Source organism: Cavia porcellus, unplaced genomic scaffold (genome assembly GCF_034190915.1).
Source record: "Cavia porcellus strain 051 isolate PalLab524CR breed Dunkin Hartley unplaced genomic scaffold, mCavPor4.1 scaffold_3, whole genome shotgun sequence".
Classification (NCBI taxonomy): Eukaryota; Metazoa; Chordata; class Mammalia; order Rodentia; family Caviidae; genus Cavia; species Cavia porcellus.
This window is the reverse complement of record NW_026947486.1, coordinates 7,742,189-7,766,523: the sequence shown is the minus strand read 5'-3', so window position 1 is coordinate 7,766,523 and position 24,335 is coordinate 7,742,189. Positions and strand designations below refer to the sequence as shown.

The 24,335-nt window shown below is 36.0% G+C and overlaps 1 protein-coding gene across 2 annotated transcripts in view; it reads left to right on the top strand.

Annotated features, from left to right (window-relative positions):
- The window catches only part of Prrg1 (proline rich and Gla domain 1), a 103,104-nt gene extending 84,397 nt beyond the window's left edge, over positions 1-18,707 (top strand). For both annotated transcript variants that reach the window (XM_013151988.3, XM_063245687.1), the window contains one exon: positions 15,071-18,707. In XM_013151988.3, coding sequence (XP_013007442.1) covers positions 15,071-15,556 — 486 coding nt within the window. In that variant the 3' untranslated portion in view covers positions 15,557-18,707. The remainder of the gene's footprint in view (positions 1-15,070) is intronic.
- The last annotated feature ends 5,628 nt before the right edge of the window (positions 18,708-24,335 follow it).

Here is a 24,335-nt window from a genome sequence, read left to right as displayed (position 1 = left end):
ATCAATAACCCCAGTTATATTTATGATAAACTTATAAAGAAATGGAAATTAAGACATTCTACAAATGTATAATTTTGTTAATCAGCCTCTCATTTTTGTGCCAAAATATGTGAGAAATTCAACTTAAAAGGAGAAGAATTTATTTTGGCTCCCTATTTAGCATAGATATTTTATTTCGTATTCACTTGGTGTCTTAGTTACTTTTTACTCGTGTCTGAGACAAAATACCTGATGCCCAAAGTTGGGAAAGGAAAGGTTTATTTCTTACAGTTTTTGGAGGTATCAGTCCATATTTGGTTGGCTCGAAGACAGGGTGGCATTGCGGGCCCTCATTTCATGAAAGCTGTCTGAGAGCAAAGTGGAAATCAGCAAGAGGGAGAGACACAAGCCTTCTTCCTACCATTACATTGTATGCTGGCTCCACCCCTAGGCATGTGTAGCACTGACACCATCAATCCAAGCACTGGACATGAACCAATCACAAATGCACATTCCAACACTTGAGGCCTGGGGGCCACTGACATAAACTGACATTACACCCCTGGCCCCCAGGACTTATGCACATTCTTTATATAAAAGATATTTAGTCCACTTTCAAGAGCTGCCAAAGTCCTAATAGTTTTCAGCATTGCTGAAAAGTCCAAGTACTAAGTCTCCTCCAAGATCTATGGCAAATTCTTAACTGTAACCCCCTGTACAAATGAAACAAGGTTAAACAGCTCTGAAATGCAAAGGCACAAAATAAACATTACCATTCCAAAGGTTACAAACAGGGGAATATAAAGCATTGGAAACAAAACAAGTCCAGCATCCAGCAGGGTGAACATTAAGTCCTATAGTTTCATGCTCAGCATTCAAAGCAATTTGTTTGCAGGCTCCAAAAGCCTTGGGTGATTTTACCCACATGGTATTTCCAAGGATTTCAGCTCCCGCAGCTTCTCTCTAAAACCCTCTGTTCACTTTTTGCAGCTTTCCTTTTATGATCCAAGTTCCTGGCTTTTCCAAACTTCTGGGGTCTCCACTGCACCTTTGGTTTCACTTTTACATCTTTAGAAATTGCCTCTCAGGGGCACACTGCTTTGCTTCCTAGGCCCTTTGTAATCAAGGTGGAAGCCATCTTACCGTCAGAATTTGTATATTTTCCTTGCACCTAAAATCAGCACAACATGGGTGCCACCAAGGTTTACTTCCAGGTGGAGCAGTAGCCAGCCTTTTTCTCTCTTGGCTCTAGGGATGCAGTGCCTGGATTGCTGGGCTCTGTTTACCTGATTGCAAAGAAAAGCTTTTCTATATTGCCACCATTCTAGAACCTTATGTGGCCTCTGTCGCCATTCTGGAGCATGGTGCTCTGCAGCTTTCCCCTCTGAGAAAATTCTTTCACTTTGGAAGTTTTGAGGCTGCAAAAGGTGGAGACCTGCTGCTTCCTGGGATCCCCTGTGGCCACCTTTTTTATATCTCTGTTTCTTCTCAGCAATCAAAGTCTCAACTGTGTCTTTTCAATCCACAGCTTTCCTGGAGTTTTCCTTAAGGTCAAACTCACAGCATTGTAAATTATCCTGCTGGGCTCTTAGCTCTTTATTTGCAACATAAAGCTGGCTAAAAGCTCCCAACAATAGCCATGCCACAGCCTCAACATTCGATTGCCTTGAAATTTCCTTTGCCAGATTAATCAGTTCATGGCCCTTAGTCTCAGTCTCAGGCAAAGTCTCTGGGCATGAGCAAAAAGCAGACAAATTTTCTGCCAACCCATAATATACACCGTGAGGAGTCCAACAGCCAATGCAGAAACCTCCCAAGCCTGGTCTTTACCGTGAGGCTTTCTATCAGCCTTCTGTCTCCTAAGCTCTGAACAGGATCTCCTCTACAGAACGGCCTCAGCTGCTCCAGCTCTGTGCATCCAGGCATCATGTCTGAACCTTTCCAAACACTGCCCACAAGCCATTTCCAAAGCCTCTTGAAAAACATAGTCAGGTACAGTCACAACAAATGACCCCACTCTTCGGTATCAAATTCTCTCTTAGTTACTTTCTACTCATTGCTGAGAAAAAATACCTAATGCCCAAATTTGGGAAAGGAAAGGTTTATTTCTTACAGTTTTTGGAGGTTTCAGTCCATACTCAGTTGGCTCTAAGGCAGGGTGGCATGGCGGGCCCACAGTTCACGGCAACTGCAAAACAGCAAAGCAGAAACTGGCAAGAGGGAGAGACACAAGCCTCCTTCCTGCCATTACATTGTATATTGGCTCCACCCCTAGGCAAGTGTAGCACTGACACCATCAATCCAAGCACTAGACATGAACCAATCACAAATGCACGGTGCAAACACTTGAGGACTGGGGGCCACTGACAAACTATGACACTTGAGCTTTTCACTTTGGGCTTATGGCAAAGCAAAACTTCATGTCAGGAAACCTGTAGGAGAGAAATCCTGCTCATGGTGGCTGGGAAGCACAGAAGATATGAAAAGGGCAGGGTCCTAATATATGCTTCAAGGACATGCCTCTAATGAATTAACATCCTTCCAGTAGACACTCCCTCTCCAATGTCATGGACTGGGGACGCAACTTTTAAAACAAGAATCTTTGGAAGACATTTAAAATAAAACCAAGCGAGATGTGGTAGCACATGACTGTATTCCTAGCTACTCCAAAGACTGAGGCAAGTGGATCATAAGTTCAAGGCTAATCTGAGCATCTTAGTGAGAAGATGTCTCAAAATAAAAATAAAATAGGCTAAATGTGTAGCTTAGTGGGAGAGCACTAGACTGCCATGCAAGAGACCCTGAGCTCACACTCCAGTACTAAAAAGTGAAGAAAAATATATAAAATAAAATAACTAAATCTCTAAAACTATATTTCAAGGTTATAAAAAACAAAAGATATGACTGAAAAACTTGTAAACCAGAAAATACAAAGAAACACGAAGATTAATTGAAATGTAGTTTACATTCTTCAACAAAAAGGACATCAGTTGGAGAACTAGTGAAGTCCAAGTTTAGAAGTGGCTCATTACTTATAAAAAAATTCACTGTGATAATGCAAATGGTGAATGTTTTATATTATCTCAGCACCTTTTCTGTAAATCTAAAATTATTCCAAAATAAGAAAGTTCATTTTAAAAGTAGGCACAGTCCAGGGTTCACAGGTGTATATGGGACCAGGAAAATGTTTTACTATATCGTAAGGCAAGTTGTTTAATCAAATCATGTAGTCACAATGCTCAATGAGCTCTCATGGGTATAATTTCAGGGTGTGGATGAATGTCTTGTCTGGATGCATCATCCTAAGTCTTTATCCAGTTCCCTATACACTCCATACTCCAATCTATCCACAGAGTTTTGCTCTGTTTTAGAAAGTGAGTTATTAATATATAAGGACTTTAGATCTAAGTTCAGCAGTCTCTTTTATGATAATACATTCATTCAAAAATGTTGAAACTTATTTTTGGTAGAAATTATTGAAGGAAAGAGACATATAAAGTGCTGCTTCTATATAGGATATAGTACAAAAGCTACAGGGGAAATCTTTGATTTGAGTCCATGGCAGGAGGTATGATGTAGACACTTGTGGGTGGGGATAGCATTTATAAGAAGTGTTTACTGTCTAAGGTATTTAATAATTGGTCATTAGGTTCCTGGAGATTATTTGCTTTATTTGCAGGTAGAAACTCAAATTCTTTGGGATTCTTACAGAAACTCCTGATTCAGTCAGCTGCTCATCATCTGAGCTAGATTTAGGACTTCGGACCCACCCTTGATGACTAACAGCCCGTGAAGAATGAGAGAATCCAGGAAGGGAAGGGGAAGTCAAATGTGCATACAAATAAGGAGCATACTTGTGGGATCATTGTGGCTCTGTTCCAAACGTACCCTATGCCTTTCTATGTCATCCCCAGATCCATCCCACACCCTCTTGTGTGAGCGTTTCCCTTTAGACAGAGAGATGGTTTCCTGGAGCTCTCAAAGTCTTCCTCATTACTTCTACTGGAACCTTTTAAAATAAATAGCATTGAAATATGTCAATTTGTCAATTGGTGTATTTTGAGCTGAGAGATGTGGAAGTTTTGATAATTGCAGGCAGACACCCCTCTCGAGATCATTCATAGTTTTTATTGATTGTATAGTTGATGTCATTTTTATCAGTTGTTTTTATTAGTACATATTTATGGTACATAGCAATCACATTCCTTGTGGGGAGTTGGTATACATGAGCATAGCACATCTCAGTTGTTTGCATCCCCTTCGCCTCCTTAACCTCTTCCTTTCCTCCATCTCTTGGTCCCCTTCCCATTAGCAAAAGGTCTATCTCCCAATTTCCTATTATCTGTCTTTTACTTTGCTCTTTATAGTTCTGGATTTCTCTTATAAGAAATATAATGCAATATTTAAGCTTCAGTGTTTGATTTATTTCACTTAACATTGTGGTCTCAAGGTGCATCCATTTTCCTACAAATGACTCAAGACTATCCTTCTTAGTGGCAGAGCAGTACTCCATTGTGCATAATTACTGCATTTTCTTTATAATTCATCTGTTGATGAACTTCCAAGATATAGCTAGTATGAGTTGTGTTGCTATAAACATGTTTATGCATGTATTACTGTAATGAGGTGTGTTTAGCTCTTTCAGGAAGATACCTTTAAGGCAAATATCTGGATAGAACAGAATTTCTAGTTTTAGTTTTTGGTAAATGCCCATGCTGATTTCCGTAGTGGTTGTGCTAGTTTACATTCCAACACTATATAAGGGTTCCATTTTCCATTCAGCCTTACCAGTGTATGTTATTATTTGATTTCTTGATGATAGCCATTTGTTCTGATATAAGATAACTTTTCTCAGACTTCTGAGAGACTGAGTACTGGTGTGACAAGTACATTTGTTTTCAATTGTTGAATTAGCTACACCATGGACTTAATATAATTCTGTATATTATAAGCAGCAATGTATAGGTAATGATGCTCTGATTAAGCTCAAATAAGTTATTGTTTATCTATTCCTAGTCCAATGACACTTAGAGAATTCCAGATCTCATCAGTGCACCTCGTTAGAATTACTATGTTAGAAGGAGTTCCTGTCATGGATCTGGTGGAAGCCTGAGGGTCCCATGGCAGTATTGTCCCTTGCACCATAGTTTAAGTTTAGATTGATGATGAACCAGGTGTCAAAGAAGACCCTGCCTTGTGTATCTACTTTAGTTAATAGTCCAAATTCTGTCTGACTAGAAAAAAGATGATGTAACTTTTCTAGGCATTTTCAGGTATAAAATTCATATCCAATTCCATTCATTTTTCTGCAAATGAGAGAGTATCATATTTTTATGACTGGATAATACTGTATTATGTATATGCTATACATTATCCATTCATGAATTAATGGACATCTAGTTTGAGTCCATATCTTGGCTCTTGTTAAAGCAACATCTATGAACATTGGTATGCAGGTAACTTTTTTTGTGCTAATTTTTCCTTGGAATATATGCCCACAGTTGGGAAAGCTGGAGCATTAAGTGAAGTGAGTTTTACACGAAAAGGACAAATACAACATATTCTCTTTCATATGTGCATGTTTTAAAAAGATGATCAGAATGTGTAACAGTGATTACGGCAAACTGGGAAAGGTGAGGTTAGACAATTAGAGAGAAGTTGGATAATGTGTACCAAAACACACTTAAATGGAAATAAAAAGTTCTAATGCTTTACAGAACAATAGAGTGGTTACAGTTAACAGTAACTTATTATCTGTTTAAGAATAACTACACGAAAGAAACAAAAGCCTCCAAACAAAGTAATGATAAGGAGATTGAAATATTAGTAACCTTGATTTGATCAGTACATAGTGTATATATACATTGAAATACCACACTGTACTTTATAAATATGTACACTTACTGCATGTTAATGAAATATGTTTTGAATGTTTATGGGAATCAATATGCTAACTATCCTGATTTGATATGATTATGATTTATTATACCCTGATATGTATATCAACTTACCACACTGCATGCCTTAAACTTCTACAATTACAATACAGGTTCTCAAGGAAATCGGTGAGGACTTGACCCACCTGTGCAAGATGGTTTCCTGGAGGAGGGCCCAGCCCACTACTTCTGTTTTAGGCTCAGCCTGGGTGACAGCAACAAGGAGTACTGGGTTTTGACTGTCCCTAGGGCCACAGACAGGGTACTTTCCAAGTCATAAAGTTAGGCATCCACATTCTTCTATCACCACGACCCCTTCAGTGCATTGCTTTCTGTTGAGCTATTGCTTCCATTAAGTTTTAGGGTTTTAACAGAGTGAAGGTGTCCAGTTAATTCATGATTCACCTTTTAAGGATGAGAACAGATCCCTGTTGTGGGTGTAAAATGGGCACCCAGTGGTCTTTCTACCCATACGCAGGCAGTTCAATGTCTCCACAGCAGAGGGTAAAGATATTTCATGGGCTTCTGCAAAACAAGAATTAGTCTTCCCTCATAAACTGTGTGGGTATGGGGGGTGGGTGTCATGGGGCCGTTATGTCTATTTATAATTAGAGTGCAAAAATGGTACCTTTGAGGCACAAGTAAAAGAAGTAGGATTGGGCAGGGATTAAAGTAAAGGGATTGCATGCTGTCATGTGGCTCACTGACATAAAATACTTGTCCAGAATGTGAGGAGCTTAGGATCTATTGCTAACACCTGTCCTGGTTTCTTTTCTCTCACTGTTGAACCAAAGTAACTGATGTCCAAAATGAAGCAAGGAAAGGTTTATTTAGCTTATAATGTTTGAAGGTTTTTGCCCATAATCAGCTAGCTCCAAGGAAAGGTGGCAAGGCTAAGGGGTAGTCATTCATGGTGGCCACAAGCAACAAGAGAAAGAAGGGCAGAAAAGGAGCAAAGCATGCCTTCTTCCCTCACTTATAGTGCTTGTTGGCTGCATGCCCCTGGGTGACTGCAGCACTTACACCACCAATCCCCACGCTAGACAACAAACCAATCACAAAGGCTAGATTCAGCTGCCTGCATAACTACATGAGGCTTGGGGGACCATCCATACAAAAACTATAACAGCACCTCAGCATTGCAAATAAATAAACAAAGGAAACCATAAAATTTACCTTAAAATTAGTTTATTTACAAATGCATGCATATTAACATCTGCTGATTCTGGGTAGCATGACAGAGAGTCTGGAAGCGGGCATGACAGAGAACCTCTGACCACGTCACCCTTGGTCACAGTAACAGTGGGACTAAGCCTTAGCCTAATTTACCAGGCATAGCCACAGGTGAATTATAGTAGTCACCAACAAGGAACATATATATTACCCTAAAATACTTCTAAATTCTGTGGGGTTTTTTTTTGGGGGGGGTTGCCCTCATATGTGCCATTTCTTCCACTAAAGTGACATATCAAAATATATCACCAGAAGAGCTGAAAAATATGAGCCTAAGGATAAAGAATATATTTGTGATACTGAACAGAAGAGTAAATTCTTTGGAATATGAAGCTTATGACTGAAGCTTTTGTGAATAATGTAGAGAGGTTGTAAGAGTTGAAAATGGAAGACTCATTAGGAGGCTGTACTAGGGTTCTGCAAAGGAATAGGACCAATAGATTATATTTATAATTATACACAGGGCATGTATTAGATTGGTTTACACAGTCAGAGGCTGGATACCTAGTATGGCCTTCTGTAGTCTAGAGAGCTAGTTAAACCACTAGATAATGTAGCAAGAAGCTGGAAGACTCAAAATGAGAAGGAACAGTGACAGAACAAATCCCATTTCAAGGCTGAGGGTCTGAAGGTCCTTGAAGCATTGATGATGTAAAGATCTTACATTTAAAGTTTGAACACTCTGGATTCTGGTGCTCACAGTTAATAACAGCAGCATAGAATGTACCCACTTAAAAAAGAATTGAGTACATATATATAAGATTGTTCCCTCCTGCTTTTTGTTCTGTTGGTAGTTCCAGTCACATTCAATGTCGTTCCCCCCCACCCCCAGTTTGCTGAGCCACATGCCAATCCTCTCTGGAAACATACTCACAAAAACTTCCAGACTATTCACAATTTTCTAGGTATCTCTCACTCCTGTCAAGTTGACAACCAAGATTTAATATCACAAAAACATTGCATTGCATCCACGTGTCAGAGTAGTGTGGTTTAAATTGCAGTGATGTTTGAGGAAGTACAGAGAATTATAAATTTGCAGATAGATTTTAAACAAGTGAACAAGACATGTTCATGGTTCTGAAGAGAGGAATGGAAAATTCAAATAATCTACTTTGTGGGGATTGCCCTTGAGCAGGCAGGTGGAATGATAACTCTGTTGCCCACTTTCATCAGATACCCACACCTAAAAAGAACAAATATATGTATATCGCTTGAGTAAGTGGTTCCACATCAGGTGTACTGATAGCACAATAACTAAAATCACCACATAGTTTAGTGCAAAGCTCCTCAAACTTTGCTGTGTATTTAAGTTAGCTACAGAGCTTCTGAAAATGCAGACCAAATGCTTCAGCCCCTAGGGCAGGACCTATATACCCCAAGTGTTGAAAACCAGTGCTAGCATTATGGAATTCAAGGAGTGACCTATAAATCACTACTACCAACCTCACCTGCGAGCTGTTGGCAATGCTACTCTACCCCAGAAGTCGATTTAAGCTACATTTTTAACAAACTCCAAATGATGAGTATGTACACCAAGTTTCTGAAGCACTCTTTACCACCATGGTTGTCAGCAATGGCTACATGTAGGATAACCTGTGATACTAAATAATAATGCTAGTGATTGAACTTAAACAACTTATCTTGTTATGCCTCATGCACATATTGGGCCAAACACTAAAAACAGAAATGTGATGTAAGTCAACAAAGATTGAATTGAAAAATATTCAAATATCCTTGAAAATCTTTTGCTGGTATTATTTATATTTCTTATATATACACACATGCATGTACACACATATGCACACTTGTAATTATTCTGTTTTATAAGTAACTTGACAATCCGTGTGTTATATCACAAAATGGGTTGGTGAAGTATGGCCTTGCAGCCAAACTCAGCCAATCTGTTCTTGTAAGTAAAGTTTCATTAGAACAGATGCATAGCTACTTGTTTACATATTGCCTGTTATAGAGTTCAAGCAATAAAGGTAGGCTTAGTATGTAAATGAGTTTGCTTATGTCCTACACAACCCAAAATATTTTCTGGTTAGTTCACAAAATGTTTGCCAATACTGTTTTTTAGTAACTTAATGCATGTCCTAAATTTTACTAAAGCTGACAAATATTTTTCAAACGTCAGGTGTTTTTATACCTTTGGCATGCTCATTGTAATTTTATCATAGATTCCCCTATTGCAGACACTTTCTAGCCGAAAGCAAACCTATGAATGTGTTCATTTAAGTTAGGGTGCTGTAACTTAATATTACATTTCCAGATAAAGGAAATAAGGAGACTCTTACTTATCCAACAGACATTCCACTCTTTCTTGTTAGCTAAGACAAAAGTATTTTGGGGATAAGTGACTGTATGCCCAGTTCTTAGTAATAAGTCACAATTAGTCTACCTCAGTCATGATAATTATGTCCCCTTTCAAGCTATTTGCTTTATTAATCTGACATGAAGCTGGAGTGACCATGGGGCTGTCTTCAGGACTATAGAAAAAATGTGAATACTTTGTTTTCTGAGAAATTTTATCCCAAAAAAAGCCTTGTGAGAAGAAAATTTTAACCTTCGTGGAAAGCATCCTTCTTGAGATATAGACGTCTTGCATATTTTCTTTGTTGTTGTTAACAACAATCTTTAGAAAATTGTTTCAAGGCTCTGTCATGTTTTTAAAACCACACAACTAGTAAGTGACAAAGCAAGAATAATCTGGTTTCTGAAAATGCTAATGTATTTTCATCATTTCTACTTTGATGTCATCTCAATTCATTACTCTATGTAATACACTTAAGGGCAAATTATTTCAAGCAACAGGCCAGTGAAATGGATCTCTTTAACTCCCCTTAATAAACGATTGACAATTAGTTTTGTGGGCAGTATATGCATATTCCTGCTAGGTAATCAGACCTTTAAAGTATTTTTGGGCCCAGCATTTAGTGGCACTTTTTACTGTCCATGGTCATTAAGCACAAAGGTAGGTATCCAAACCTCATCTGCCTTCAAAACTGGCTGCTGTCTCACCCTAGAATTCATAGCCAGGATTCCAGAAGTGACTTACTTAAAAGAGGCACTTATATCTGTAAGTTTTATCAATAAAACATTCAATGATTGATAATGAAACCTTCCTCCTTTCCCTGTCCTCTGGGTTTTAAGTGTCTTCTCTCTCTTCCAGGGAGGTAACCTTCCTTGGGAGTTTTTTGTTCATATTTACATATGTTTGCTTTGTGTAGATATCAGTATACATACCCTCCCCTCCTTACTTAAACAACAGCATAATTGTGGGGATTCTCCATCTTTATCGTTTTTCTCCCTGGAAGCATGAAAGAATGGATTTTTAACAATCAACTTCACATGGTCACTAGTAATATTTTGGGACATAGGATTCCTTCTTTTGCCTCTGACACCAGGAGAGCTCCAGTAATAAATTCTCTACTTTGACTGCTTTTATCGAGGTATCTGGATGCAAAACTTTAATTTCCCAATAATCACATCTAAATTAAAAGCATTTTATTTCATGTAAGTGCCATGCTACCTTGCAAAAACGAGTTCCTCAAATGATTCTAAACAAGGTGCAATCAAATTTTGCTTTCTTCATTCACCAGATAGTTCATCCTCAACTGGTACTTTAAAAACAAAAGGAGCTGGCATTCAACATGAAGAATTGCTCCCAGACATTTTACCCCATGCCATGTCACTTTTCAAGATAATGCCTTACTTTTTGTATCAATTTACAAATGTTCCATTTTTCCCAGACTTAACTGTATCTGTCAAGTGACTTTTGTGATAGTGCAGTCATTTTCTCTAGAATACTACTCTGTAAAATCTTAAGAGTTGTGGACTTGTTTAGATTTCCAACTTGCAGTTCTTCTGAATTTCTGCTCCCAACAAAGCAGCTTTTGAAGCTAGACTTTGTTTCTAATCTTTCAACTACTCTCTTTCCTATCATTCTTGTTCAAGAAGGGAGAAGCCACACAAGTATTGTATGCAGGTAATTCTGGGCTTTATGCAATACAAACTCATTGGGAAATCACCCATTTTCCCAAGTGAGCTCTGAACTGATTAATCAGAAATGGTAAAACATCCTCAGCTCTACTTTTTCCAATTATGAATAGTAGCCTTCATTTGGATGTGAGTCACTCAAATTTTATTCATAAATGGCAGTGGGAAAATGCAAAATAGAAAAGCACATATTTTACAAAAGAGAAGGAAATATTCTTTGATGCAAGTTTTTCACTTACTGAACTGCTTTTACAGTGAAAGGTCTACCTCTTGGGCCTCCCTCCTCTGAAATGGTTTTCAGACCTCTCTGGTAGTATTAGTTTGTTTATCACTTGTATAATTTTATTCTGTTCTAAAACTATAGTGTACATTCTCTTTAAAAACTTTTCTCCATTAAACAAAGCTTTCATGGTGTGCTTCAGATTGCTATAAAATATGGTTTAATTATTGCAGAAGCTTTTCATTCAACATGTCAATGATTTGCCACTGTAAGCGTCATTGTTAACCACTAGTTTTCATTCCCTCAAAAAGCATCACTCTAAAAGTCTTGAAATTGTTTGTTCTTTCCAAATGCCCTTTGGCTGCTTTCGGTAAGACAAATAGTTTACAGAGATATAAACTGAGTCTATTTATCTAAATGACAATTAAAATATCAGTCTTGATTTCAAGAGTATTTTCATCTGATCCTCTGACCTCAAGGATGAAGTAAGTATATTCCAAGAGAAATAAATCTGCCAGTACCTTTTTTGCTGAGACCACTATTATCTTATTTGAAAGTGCTTTATCTGTGAAATAAGCAGGCTTGCTTTTGACTACACATTAAATATGAAGGGAATATTGACTTTCATAAGATGATGGCCAAATTAACTTGAAACATGTTATGCATCAAGGCAAACTGCTTGTTTTCTTTTGTGTGTGCGTGTGCATGTGTGTGTGCGTGCGTGTGCCTTTGCGTGCGTATGTGTGTGTGCCTGTCCTCTTCATTTCAAATACCACTCCAGAGTTTACATGGTAAATTCTCTTGAGTTTATTATTATTTAACTCCATTAGGCCCACAATTCCTTAAGTTAAAGATAGGGATGATAATATGCTTGCATTATTTGACATAGTAAAGATTGAGTTACCATGTGAAATAAACATCAGGTTTAACCAAATCAACTTCCACTTGAACTTCTTTTTATCCCTTCAATATAAATGGTAAATTATCTTTTTAAAAATTTTTTCAAGATCAAACAAAACAAGATTCATCTACAGATTGTTGCCTTTCTTTCACACCAAGAAAATCAGAGAAATTGAATTATGTATGCCAGGCATGCCAAAATGATTCATTTTCTTGTGCATTATTAATTCTTGGACATTCCATAGTAATGTGGACAGTATAAAAGAGTCACTTTTAATGTGTTTATCTAAAGTTAACATATATCATATTTGAAATAACATATACTTATTTGCATTCATAGATAAGATGAAATGGAAGCAAAAGAGGTTGTAATCTCGGGGACAAGCAACAATGAGGGTAAAATTTTACTTAGGGATAAAAGAAAACATCTCAGATCCATACTTTATAGCTCTCCAGATACAGATGACTAACATTTTATTCCACTTAGTGCAGCTTGATAACAAATTTATAAAGAGTGTATTTTTGTTTATGTGTGGAACCATGATTAGTAAAAATATGGGAGAAAGAGTAGATGTAAAAGATTTTTTAAAATGGAGACCAAAATGTTAATAGTGCTTATACCTTTGTGACAAAATTGCAATTGATTTGATTTCTTCAGCTATTTCTTCATTCATGAAATGTCATATCATTAAAATTTGCTTTTTACTTTTTAAAATTATATAATTAAAGCCGTCAATTCTAAAAAATGACAATTATACAACATGCTAGCAACTTAAAAAGCATATTTAAAAAAAAAACACAGGTTAGCTAGGAGTGTAGCTCAGTGCTATAGCACTTGCTTAGCATGCACAAGACCCTGGATTGCATTCCCAGCACCCCAGTCAGCCAATCAATCAATCTCATTAGTTTTAATCTGTGATACAATGTTAATACTAGTCAAGAAAATGAATCATTTACATTTTCAGGTTTTTGTTATCACCCTGAATCCTCTATATGGAAGTATATCTTTTCTACTTTTGGTGTATCCCAATTTTGAGCCCTGTGTATTTTTGCCTGAGTTTTTAAAAGTGTAACTCATTATGAATGTGTATACACCTCTAGTAAATAAGGCAATATTTCTCATAAGACATCCCAACTCATCTTACAATCACAGAATATTACAGTAATAATGCATTTTAGAGAGTTCTGGGTATGAAAGTGATGACTGCATCACTGCTGTGTTCACAGAGTACTTTAAAAAGTTATTTGACTAAGTAAATAAAATTTAAGGCTATAAATCATACAGCTTTAGTTCTCAGAGCCTTACTTTGTATGAGATTTGGTGTGTTCTGTAAATCCATTGCCCTTATAAGACATCTGAGTTTGAAATCCCCGATATAATCCACTTCCCTCAGTTTGCCCATTTGAGTAACAATCTAACTCTCTTTCCAACACATTTTTTCCACTTTGGATTTTAAGGGCTCATTGATACCAGAGATTTAAATGAAATCAATGACTTACAATAGCTGCAAGTAAATATGCCTCTAAGAAACTCATTGACTCAGTTAACACACGTAAATTGGAGGCACGAGCCAGGATTAGAGCTCAAAGATAGAGCACTTGTCTTGTGTTTGCAAGACCCTGAGTACAATGCCAAGAATTCAAAGATAATTAAAATTAAGTAAGAAAAAAATGGAGCCAATGTCAATGACATTGAGATTAACAGTGGACCTCGTACCGAAGCATGGAATAGTTATTTCAAAGCATTGATTTGAATGCAATATGTAAACATTAATTATAATCACTACCATTTAGTTAGATTCATTACATGATATCACAATGAATATTCAGATAGCCTATAAAGAGATTTATATTGTCCCATTTTACAGGTGAGAGAACCAAGGCTTAAAAGAGTAGCCTGTCCAAATCGCATACCTAGTAATTGGGTCAAATTTCTTTTGTATATTTTAAGTATTTCCCCAAAAAACGTCACCAGTGTGAATCAATGGACCTTTTCATTTAGAATTAAAGTCTAGGTTTGCAAGTATCGTAATAACGGTTTCTATAATACCATGAGGTCCCTTTAAGGATAATAACTAATTTTGACCTTCGGTAATTTTGATCTTCAGTAATTAGTGTACTAAACTTTGCAGAAAAAGAAGGAGTTAGGGAAGAATGTTTGGTGAGAGGAGACCCCAGACAGAACCATGAGAAAATAAAATGTCTATGTGGGCATTGAAAACTTAGAGCACCCTAATTAAACATTGTGAATGATGATGGGGATTGCATGATGAGAACCTCTAAGTTGGATATGGAGAGACACTGACATATTTTTAAGGCTAAATTACCTGGTATATTCTGTTAAATGGAAAATTCTCATTCTTTATTTTCACTCTAAAATGTCCAAATGAAAATGTATATATATCCAAGTCTTAAAAAAAAAAGTCTTGGGTTCTGACTATTTTAAGGAAGATTAAGAGTAGCACATTGACATATAGATAATCTCGAAATAATGATGATTTGATTTACTGAGACTCTGTAATACATTGTGCTGTCAACTGTAATGTTCGTCATATTCAGTTTATTAAATGCATTTTCAATTTAATGACATTTTCAATTTACAGTGGTTTCAATGGGACATAACACCATGTAAATTGAGGAATTTGTGTTCATAATTTCTTGTTCTACAAAATAGACTGTAAGTCCTTTAAATCAATAGATCCAGTTTTAGTCATTTGTTCATTGAATCCAGATAGTTGTTCTTCTGATGTTTCCCATGTTTTGATCGCACTGATTTTTGATGTATTTTGTTTTTTATTTTCAGAAGGAGTTTTGGAACACCTACACAAAAGCCCACCAAGGAGAGAGTAACAGAGGAAGTGACTGGTTTCAGTTTTACCTTACCTTTCCATTAATCTTTGGCCTCTTCATTATCCTTCTTGTCATTTTCTTAATCTGGAGATGCTTCCTAAGAAACAAAACTCGAAGACAGACAGTGACTGAAGGCCACATTCCTTTCCCTCAGCACCTTAATATTATCACTCCACCTCCTGCACCAGATGAAGTGTTTGATAGTAGTGGACTGTCACCAGGCTTTCTAGAATATGTAGTTGGGCGCTCAGATTCTGTCTCCACTCGCCTATCCAACTGTGATCCACCACCAACCTATGAGGAAGCCACTGGCCAGGTGAACCTGCAACGGAGTGAAACAGAACCTCATTTAGATCCACCACCAGAATATGAAGACATAATCAACTCCAGCTCAGCCAGTGCCATTGCTATGGTGCCTGTGGTCACCACCAACAAATGAAGCTACAAACTTCTTTTTACTCTAATCATTTTTAAAATACTAATGAAAGAACTTTCTAGCACTTTACCACTACATAAATATATATTGACTTATTTTATTAGACTCTTACAGCATACCACTTTTCCCTTACTGGTCTGATTTTCTTTAGTTTTGTTTCCCATTACAAAATCATTCTACATGCTCATTTTTGCTAGGGAAAACATACCAGTGGGGATATTAATGTGATGAATATATATATATATATATATATATATATATATATATATATATATATACATATCAACCCAGTATATGTGCAACTGTCCTAAAAATATACTAACTTCTATCTAAATCATCTGCAAAAGCTTTACTCACAAAAATTGGGAATAAAAATGCATCAACAATTTATGTAATAGATAGAAAGCAACACGTTATGAAATTTTGCAAAAAGGATGTACTTAGCATGTTTTCTAATTCTTACGGGCTTCTGTTAACCTCTGGATTTTCCATCTACTTTAAAAAGCAAAAAAAAAAGTGTGTAATCACTCTTGATTTAAGAAATATCTCTGAAAGAAAGCATATGCTCACAGTAAGGAATAACTTATTATAGTGTATAGCAAGGAAATCACCGGTCATATGTGATCCATGCCTCACTTTATGCTTCATTATTCTTCCTTGACTACCACTCTCCCCAAAATGAAACATTTTGGTCAACTTAGCATCTTTGAATGTCTCATGTTATTTGTATTAACATCTCAGTGGAGGGGATTTCTGGCAATAGAATAATTTCTAAGTGTATATATGTATTCATTAGCAGGCAATAGATATGGATTATTGCTTTGTTTTAAAGGGGGCAATAATTATTTTCTCCCTCTCATTTTACTGCCTTTTAGTTTACTGTTTATTTTCTTTCCTATCACTACATAATCTTCAGTCACCCAAGATTTTAGTTAAAAATAAAACCTAGAGATTGTTTTCTTAAAGTCTTTGCCTGAAGATTATTAAGGGACAACTTTCCATTACATTATGAGCTGTGATTTTTTTATTACTCTTCAAGTGGTGGAAAAAAGATTATAAAGAACATGTTATGGCAAATGGACACTAAATCTAGTTATAGTCACACATAGATCTCATTATTGTTGATATTTTAATTTCAACGTTAATCACACTTTTTAAAACTATGGTATTTTTGCTTTTACTTTGGGGTGGAGGGAACTGGCCATGAATGAACTTCTAATATGAACTGATTCAGAAAGAGAAAACAGAATCAATTGAGATATTCTCTGTGCTAGTAATTTGTAAAATATTAAGGGCTATCCAATTGTAAGATCCTTTTGTTGTTATTGCACTTCAGAGAAAATTGTATCCTTGTTTCCCTGAAGTTGAGTGGAACTTTCACATAGTGAAAAATGGAGAAGAATGCTCCATAAATGACTAACGTTGCTAATCTGAGTGGGTGCACTTTTACTTAATCCCTGAAATTCATGACTGCCAGCTCAGCAAAAACAGAATAAAGAAATGTTAGAAAAAGCACTAAAGTGTACGAGGTGTTAAAGCGTTCATGGACTAAAATATGATCACATCTTGATAATGATCTCAGAAATGACAATAATTTTTTGAATGATGCCATACATACATAGTGACATTTGGTTTCTAATTAAATCTAAAGTGGAGTGCTTGATTCAGCATTGATTTATGTATGTATGAAGTTTGGGCTTGTTTGCTTGTTCTGTTTTGTTAAAAAGATTTTTTTATGTAGACTTTTGTCAATAGTGACAAGTATTACATTAGGCCAGCAGTTTTCAAAGTGTAACCCAGGGATCCCTGGAGTTCCTTAAATACCTTCCAGAGCATCTCTTAGGTCAAAAATAATTTCATCATAATTCTAGGGTGAAATTTGTCTTTTCATTCTAATTCTTTCAACATAGAGCTCATAATGTAAAACAATGTTGTTTCCCCACACATTTTTTCTGTCTTACAAATTATAGTTATTTTTAATAGAAATGTTTTTATGTTAGCATATAATAGATTTTTATTATAAGTGAATTAACACTTAATTTTTTAAATTCTCTAATATGATAAATTTTAATACATATAACTCAATAAAAAAGCTGTTCACATCCAGATCCCCACTGAATATTAAAAGTATAAAGGAGCATCTGGAGAAAAAAAGTTTGAACATTGCAGGATTAGACAAAGGAACAAGAAATTCTATAAATACAACTTTATTCTTGCAACTTTATTTTACATTTTAAACTCCTAATATTGGATTTAACGTTGCCTCATAAAGATACCTGAATTACAGTATAAAAATGAATCATCTTCAGACCAAAAGCCAAATGTTTAACTGATCGATAACTACAGATTTTTTAAAAGATTGGTTAAAGATAACACTGCTCCATATACATAGCGACATCAGTCATTGATCTCTTGGGAGCTTTTGCATGACGAGAATAAACAAAATACCACTTTCTTCAAGACACATTATCTTAGGTTTGTTTTGTTTGGATATGGGTTTTGTATTTTAAAATCCCTTTTGCTACTCAATCTGGTTTTATAAACTGAGTTTCTTAACATTTATTATAATTATGGGGCTAGTCTGGAAATATATATATATATATTTTTATGCTTTTGCCTTTCTTACCTGATTGATATTGCATTCACCTTTGATCATTTTTAATAAAGGTTTATTTTTGCATAATATATTTAGAACCTTTCTTAAGCAGTAACTTGAGTCATCCAGTTTGTATTTAAATAAAAGAATGGACTCAATGGTTTTTCAGTAGAATGATTTACAAACCTCCACATGAAGTGGTTGTCTGGAATCCTAGAACTGGCACTTTTTGCTTCTCTGCTTTAAATGTCACAATAAATTTTATTTATTTAAGGTAAATAAAATGACTTTTTTCTTGACCTGTGAAAATAGTGATTTTGTGCGTGTTTTATTGCTAATAATGACTTCTTGAAGATTGATCAGATCCAATAATTGATCAAATAGCTTTAACTTGCTTCTGTATACGTAGCATGTATTTTATTACAATAGTTCACATTTTTAAATGCTTGGTTTACATTAAATTATGGTATTTAACTATTTTTATGTTTATACTAAACAGAGTTTTTCTTGTTTCTGTGTTTTTGGTATGCTCAATAAAGCTGTTTTTAAACCCAAAAATGTTTTTCTGTCAGTTGTATTATGGTTAGGTGATAAACATGCTGCATGGGATTGTATTATGTACTGTTTACTAAGGTAAAAAAAATTAATTTTATTATGAATTTAAGGAATGTCTCTTAGTAAAGAGATCAGGAAATTGTCTAGAATGGGGGCATGTTTATAATTTTAGCACTGTTGAGGCTGAGGCAAGAGGTTCAGTGGTTTAAGGCTAACCTGGACATATAGCAAAACTCTTTCAAAAATGAAACTAAGAACAAAAGACATAAGACACAAATAAACCAGAACTCACCTGGTCAAAATCTGAGTTCTTAGCCTAAAAACAAAATATCACTTGTACCACTTTTATGTATCTCTTTTAAATAACTGGCAAAATAGGAAACATTTGCTCCAAAGAAACAGATTGAGCTCCTTGCTGTCGTTATAGTGTATCAAATTCTGAGAATGGTGGTTTTTACAGGTATCAAAAAGTTGGAGGGCTTAGCAGAACAGTCTGTCTGACATATGAGAAAATGAGAAATGAAAGCACATGATTAAAATGTTTTGGTCACAAAGCATTTTCCTAAGCATATCTATCTCAGAGAGCTGGTGCAACATGTCATTAACCAAGCAAATGTAAATGATGTTATGGTATAACAATTAAAATTGTGTACCTATATTCAAGAAGGAATTTTAAATAAACATCATAAGTCCGGGTATTCATGTCATAAGTGTAAGTCACCAAAGAGTTGCCCAAAAATGCATTAAAAGTTACCATTAAACATAAATGACAATTTGTAAGAATTATACAACTTTTATCTTGATGGACACAACTGTGAAATTCAACACTTTGTATGCCTTGAAGACAATCCTGTTCTTAATTTGCCATGGGTCACTTTTTAAGTGTTCATTCTCGATTATGGCCACGTGAACTTGCCTTTATCTTTTTATAAGCTCATAAGACATTTCTGAAACGTTAAAGCCTGATGTTTCTGAGCTGTTGTTCCATCCCTTAGCTCACTGAACTCACCTATTTGATTTCGCTAAGCCTTTCAAAATTCCTAAAGTACTTCTCAGGTAAGAATTGCATCAATTCTTTTAACTCTGCCTTGGTTACTTTTCTCTCATTGCTGAGACAAAATACCCAGTACTACAATGAAGGAAGGAAAGGTTTATTTAGCTCACTGTTTGTGGAGGTTTCAGTCCATAATTAGCTGACTCCAAGGCAGGGTGGTATGGCATTGGAGCAACACTTCAAGTTAGCAGCCAGAACAAAAAGGCAGCCAGAGCAAAAGGATGAAAACAAGCTTCTTCTCTTCCCTTATTTTGTAGTCAGGCCATTCCCCACCCCCAGGGCAGGTGTAGCACTTACAAAATCCCCTTGCTCTCCTTTGCACAGGATGAAGATATTTACATTTAAGAACCCTGACTCCCTGCTAGTCTCTCAGTTAAAACTTCTAAACTTTAAAAGTTGACACAATGTATAAACCATAACAAACTCGTTTCCTCAAATACATCAAAATAACTAAAAGTAATGACTTATTTTTTAAGATATGAATTGACCAAAGAATATCTTTCTGACTGGTCTCCTTAATGCTTGTATTTCCAAGATGATAGTTGATATTTTGAGATTGATATTGATATTATTTGCTCCTGGGGATTTAAATACATTCCATATGCTCTATTATCTAAGTATGTTCCTAGCCTCTACTCTTAAGTTTTCACCTCCTGTTTCCTTAAACTTTGTGTCATGACATTTTGTACTCAGTAATTTTATTTACTCAGTCTGATTATCCTGTTTCTGATTATTTCCAAAATACCCTATAATTTTGACCTAGCATCTTATGTAACTTTATTTTCTTCTATAGTTCAGATGATAGCTATTTCCAAAATTCTTACTTTGTGTTATCCATTAAGGGAATTAGAAAGTAATAGTGTTGATAGCTGATGTCCTGGGAATTTTGCAATCAGACTAAAATGGAGATAGTCTTCTTATCATCTGAAAAAGTTTATAGCCCTAATTCCACTCTAGCACACAATATTTCTTACTCAAAGTCACATGTTATTTACAAGTAGCCATCTTTATCACAATCCTGTATATTAACTAGTCTATTTAGTGGTTTTTATAACGTTTCAGCCATGGAAACTCAATTTTAAACAACGTTTCACAGAACCCTATTTTGAAACAGATGGCACTCTTGTAGTTGACTGCAGAAAAGGCTTAGACTTTATCATCTGTGACCTTCTTTGACAGCCTTTCTTACTTCAGATCAGTATAAGTCACCACTGAAAGTCTTGGAACTTGATAAATAAATGTTAAAATCTACTATAATATCTCTTGGTGATACTCAGTTTTATAGTTCTTCATCTTTCCACCACAAATAAGACTGCAGATTCTTTTCTTCTAGGAGCCCATCAGAAACTTGGATACTTGAATAAAGACAAAAGACAGTATCTCTTTTGGTTCAAGGGAGGACCAGGAGGAGTTCTCTCTAGTGGACTGACTCTCTGATATTTTGGTGTTGCCCATATTATGAAAAAAAGCCCTAAAATCTCAGGGACTAACGGCCCTTTTCTTGGAACAGCTTGCAAAAATAAGATAAAATAGAGGTCAAGTTTAACATTTCAGAGGACAAAGTAAAGTACTTCCCTTGGGTGCCTGTATTTTGCATATGGTCTTCTTCCTTAGGCAGATATTATCTTGTTCCAGGCTGTGAATAGGAACCTTCTCACCATGGCCAGAGAGTTTACAGCTATTTGCAAACTCTCTTGTCCAATGAAGCAAGTCACACCGGGCCTGGGACTATAGTCATGTAGCCTGGTCCATAACATAGTAAATTATTATTTCATATTCTATGGTCTCCAACACTTTTCCACTTACAGACTTGGATCCAAAAACCTATATTTGGTTTATTTGTTCAAAATTGACAAGTGTATTTGACCTGATCAATTGGCTGGTTAGAGGTACCAGACACGTATCCCTGTCATAAAGAATGATTGAGACAAAGAGGAAACAATTTATATATAGCTAAGCTATTTGGATGAGAGTGCTAGAGTTCTGTGCCCAAGAAAGGGAAAAACTGGAAATGAAGACAAGGGATGGCCTTGTAAGGAAAGGAACAATATGCCTTGCATCAATAACCTAGTCGGGTCAGTCAAGACAGCTTAAAATTGGGAAAAAAAATCTTTCTCTAAGCAAAAGTGACAAATATCAGTTCTAAACTACCCACCAGTGGCACCATGGACATCTGACATTTTGTTTCTGGGGAGTCTTATAGCCCTTTTAAGCTCCAGTTTAGGGAGCTATAAGGTAGCATTCAATACTGCCTCCCTCCAGAAAGGTAACCAAGTCCACATTGAACCCTGCTCCACCCAGGCTGCTGCTGCATTAGGGCCACTTTCACACCAGACTCACTCAGAGTTTACCTAGGCTGAGTCAAATTGCCATTATTTGCAGATGTCAGGCCCCTCTCCCAAATCCACTAAAAGCCTTAGAATTAACTAAACTGAGTAATGTGGCAGTATAAAAATTCAACACACAAAAATCAATAGTATTATTTCACACTAATAGTTTAATTAAGAATTAGGAAATAAATTAGAAAAAGGTACTATTCATGGGAGCACTAGGAAAAAGTAAGTTCTTAGGAATTAACCTAACCATGGAATTTAAAGATATATACAATGAAAACCACAGTACTCTGCCAAAGGAAATAGAAGAAGACATCAGAAAATGGAAACATATCCACTGTTCCTGAATAGACAGAATCAATGTAGTCAATATAGCTATACTTACAAAATTAATATACACATCTAATACAATCTCAACAAAAATTCCAACAACATTCTGTTTAGGAGAAAACAATGCTAAAATTCATATGAATCTAAAGAGACCCAGGATAGCAAAGAGCAGACCTGAGTTAAAAGAATACAGCACAAAGCATCACAACCCTATTTTGGACATTATAGAACAAAGCTATTATGATTTTAAAACACCAACAAAAAACTCCCAGAAAATAGAATGGTACTGACACAAAGAAATGAGGATCAATAGATGTAGAAACAACCTCATACACATTTAATTATTTGATCTTTGAGAAACTACCAAAAACATACATTGAGTAAAAGATAGTCTTTTAATAATGATGTTGGGAAAACTTGGCTATCCATATTTAAAAGATCAAATATAGACCCTTATCTTTCACAGTGTAGTAAAACAAAATGAAAATGAACCGAAGAACTAAATGTTAAATCAGAGTCACTTAACTTGCTAGAAGACAAAACACTGTAGATAAAACTTTGCAGTTATACGTGTAGGCCAGGACTTTCTAAACAGACTCCCACTGCACAAGAAATAGTACTGATGATGAAGAAATGCGATCATATCAAGTTAAAAAGCTTCTGAGATTCTGCACAGCAAAAACTAAAAATCACAGTGAAAAAACAACTTACAGAATAGAAAAAAAATTGCTGGCTGTACCTCAGACAGAAGAATAGAATCTAGACTATATTGTTTTGGGGTTGTTTACCCCAAAAATGAGATTCTCCAAAATAAAAGATAAAATAAAAAATAGGCAAATAAAATTAATAGACACTTTGAGGAAGAAGTACAAATAGCCAATTAATACATGAAGAAATGCTCAATATCACTGGTCATTAGTGAAACGCAAATTAAAACCACACTGAGATTTACTTTTACCCAGATAGAATGGCCATCATTAGGAAACCAAATAACAAATGCTGGTAAGGCTGCTGGGAGATGTGTATGTGTGGCGGGCATATCGTTCTACATCTTAGGCGGAAATGTAAACAAACACAACCTCTTTGGAAATCAAAACACTGAAATTAAAATCTTTTCACTCAGCTCTTCCCCTTCTAGGTATTCTCCCCAAAGAGGTATAGCCAGCATGTAACAATAATACACGTATACACATGTTTATAACAGCACAATTTATAGTAGCTAAGCCTTGCAATGAGTCCATCAACAGATGAGTGAAAAAAGCTATTTACTGTTGGAGTACTACTCTGTCATCAAAGAAAGACCATCTTTCTTTTTATTGCTTTATTTTTGCCTTTTTGAGACAGTTTCACTATGCAGTTCAGGTTGGCCTTGGACTCACTTTGTAGCCCAGACTGGCCTTGAACTCGCAGCAATCCTCTTGCCTCAGCTTCCCAAGTGCTGGAATTACAGATTTGCACCACCACTCTTGGCCTGAAAAGTAAGATCTTGAGTAATTCATAGAAAAATAGATACACCAAAAGACCATAATGTTAAATGGAATAAACCAGTTACAAAACCTTAAGAATCACGTTGTATCCCTTATATGAGAAATCCAAAGTATAAATAAGAGCAAAATATAAGATAGGTAATAGGAGCAAAGAAATAGATTAAAAGCAAAAGCAAAGGGGCAGTGATTCAAAGAGCAGTGAGTGCCAGAGTGCAGGGAGGAGTGAGTCAAAAGGTGCAACTCAACCACCCTTGAAGTTTTTTTTACAAGGCCCAGGCACCAACTACAAAGACCCCAACTACAAAGAACTGCACCAATCACAGAGCCCAACGATGTTCTTGTGCTTCACAGTGCCAACCCAAAATGTACCTGCTATTCCTCCCCTAATGGCTATTGTGGCCTGCGCGCCCATAGCCCCGCTGTGGTT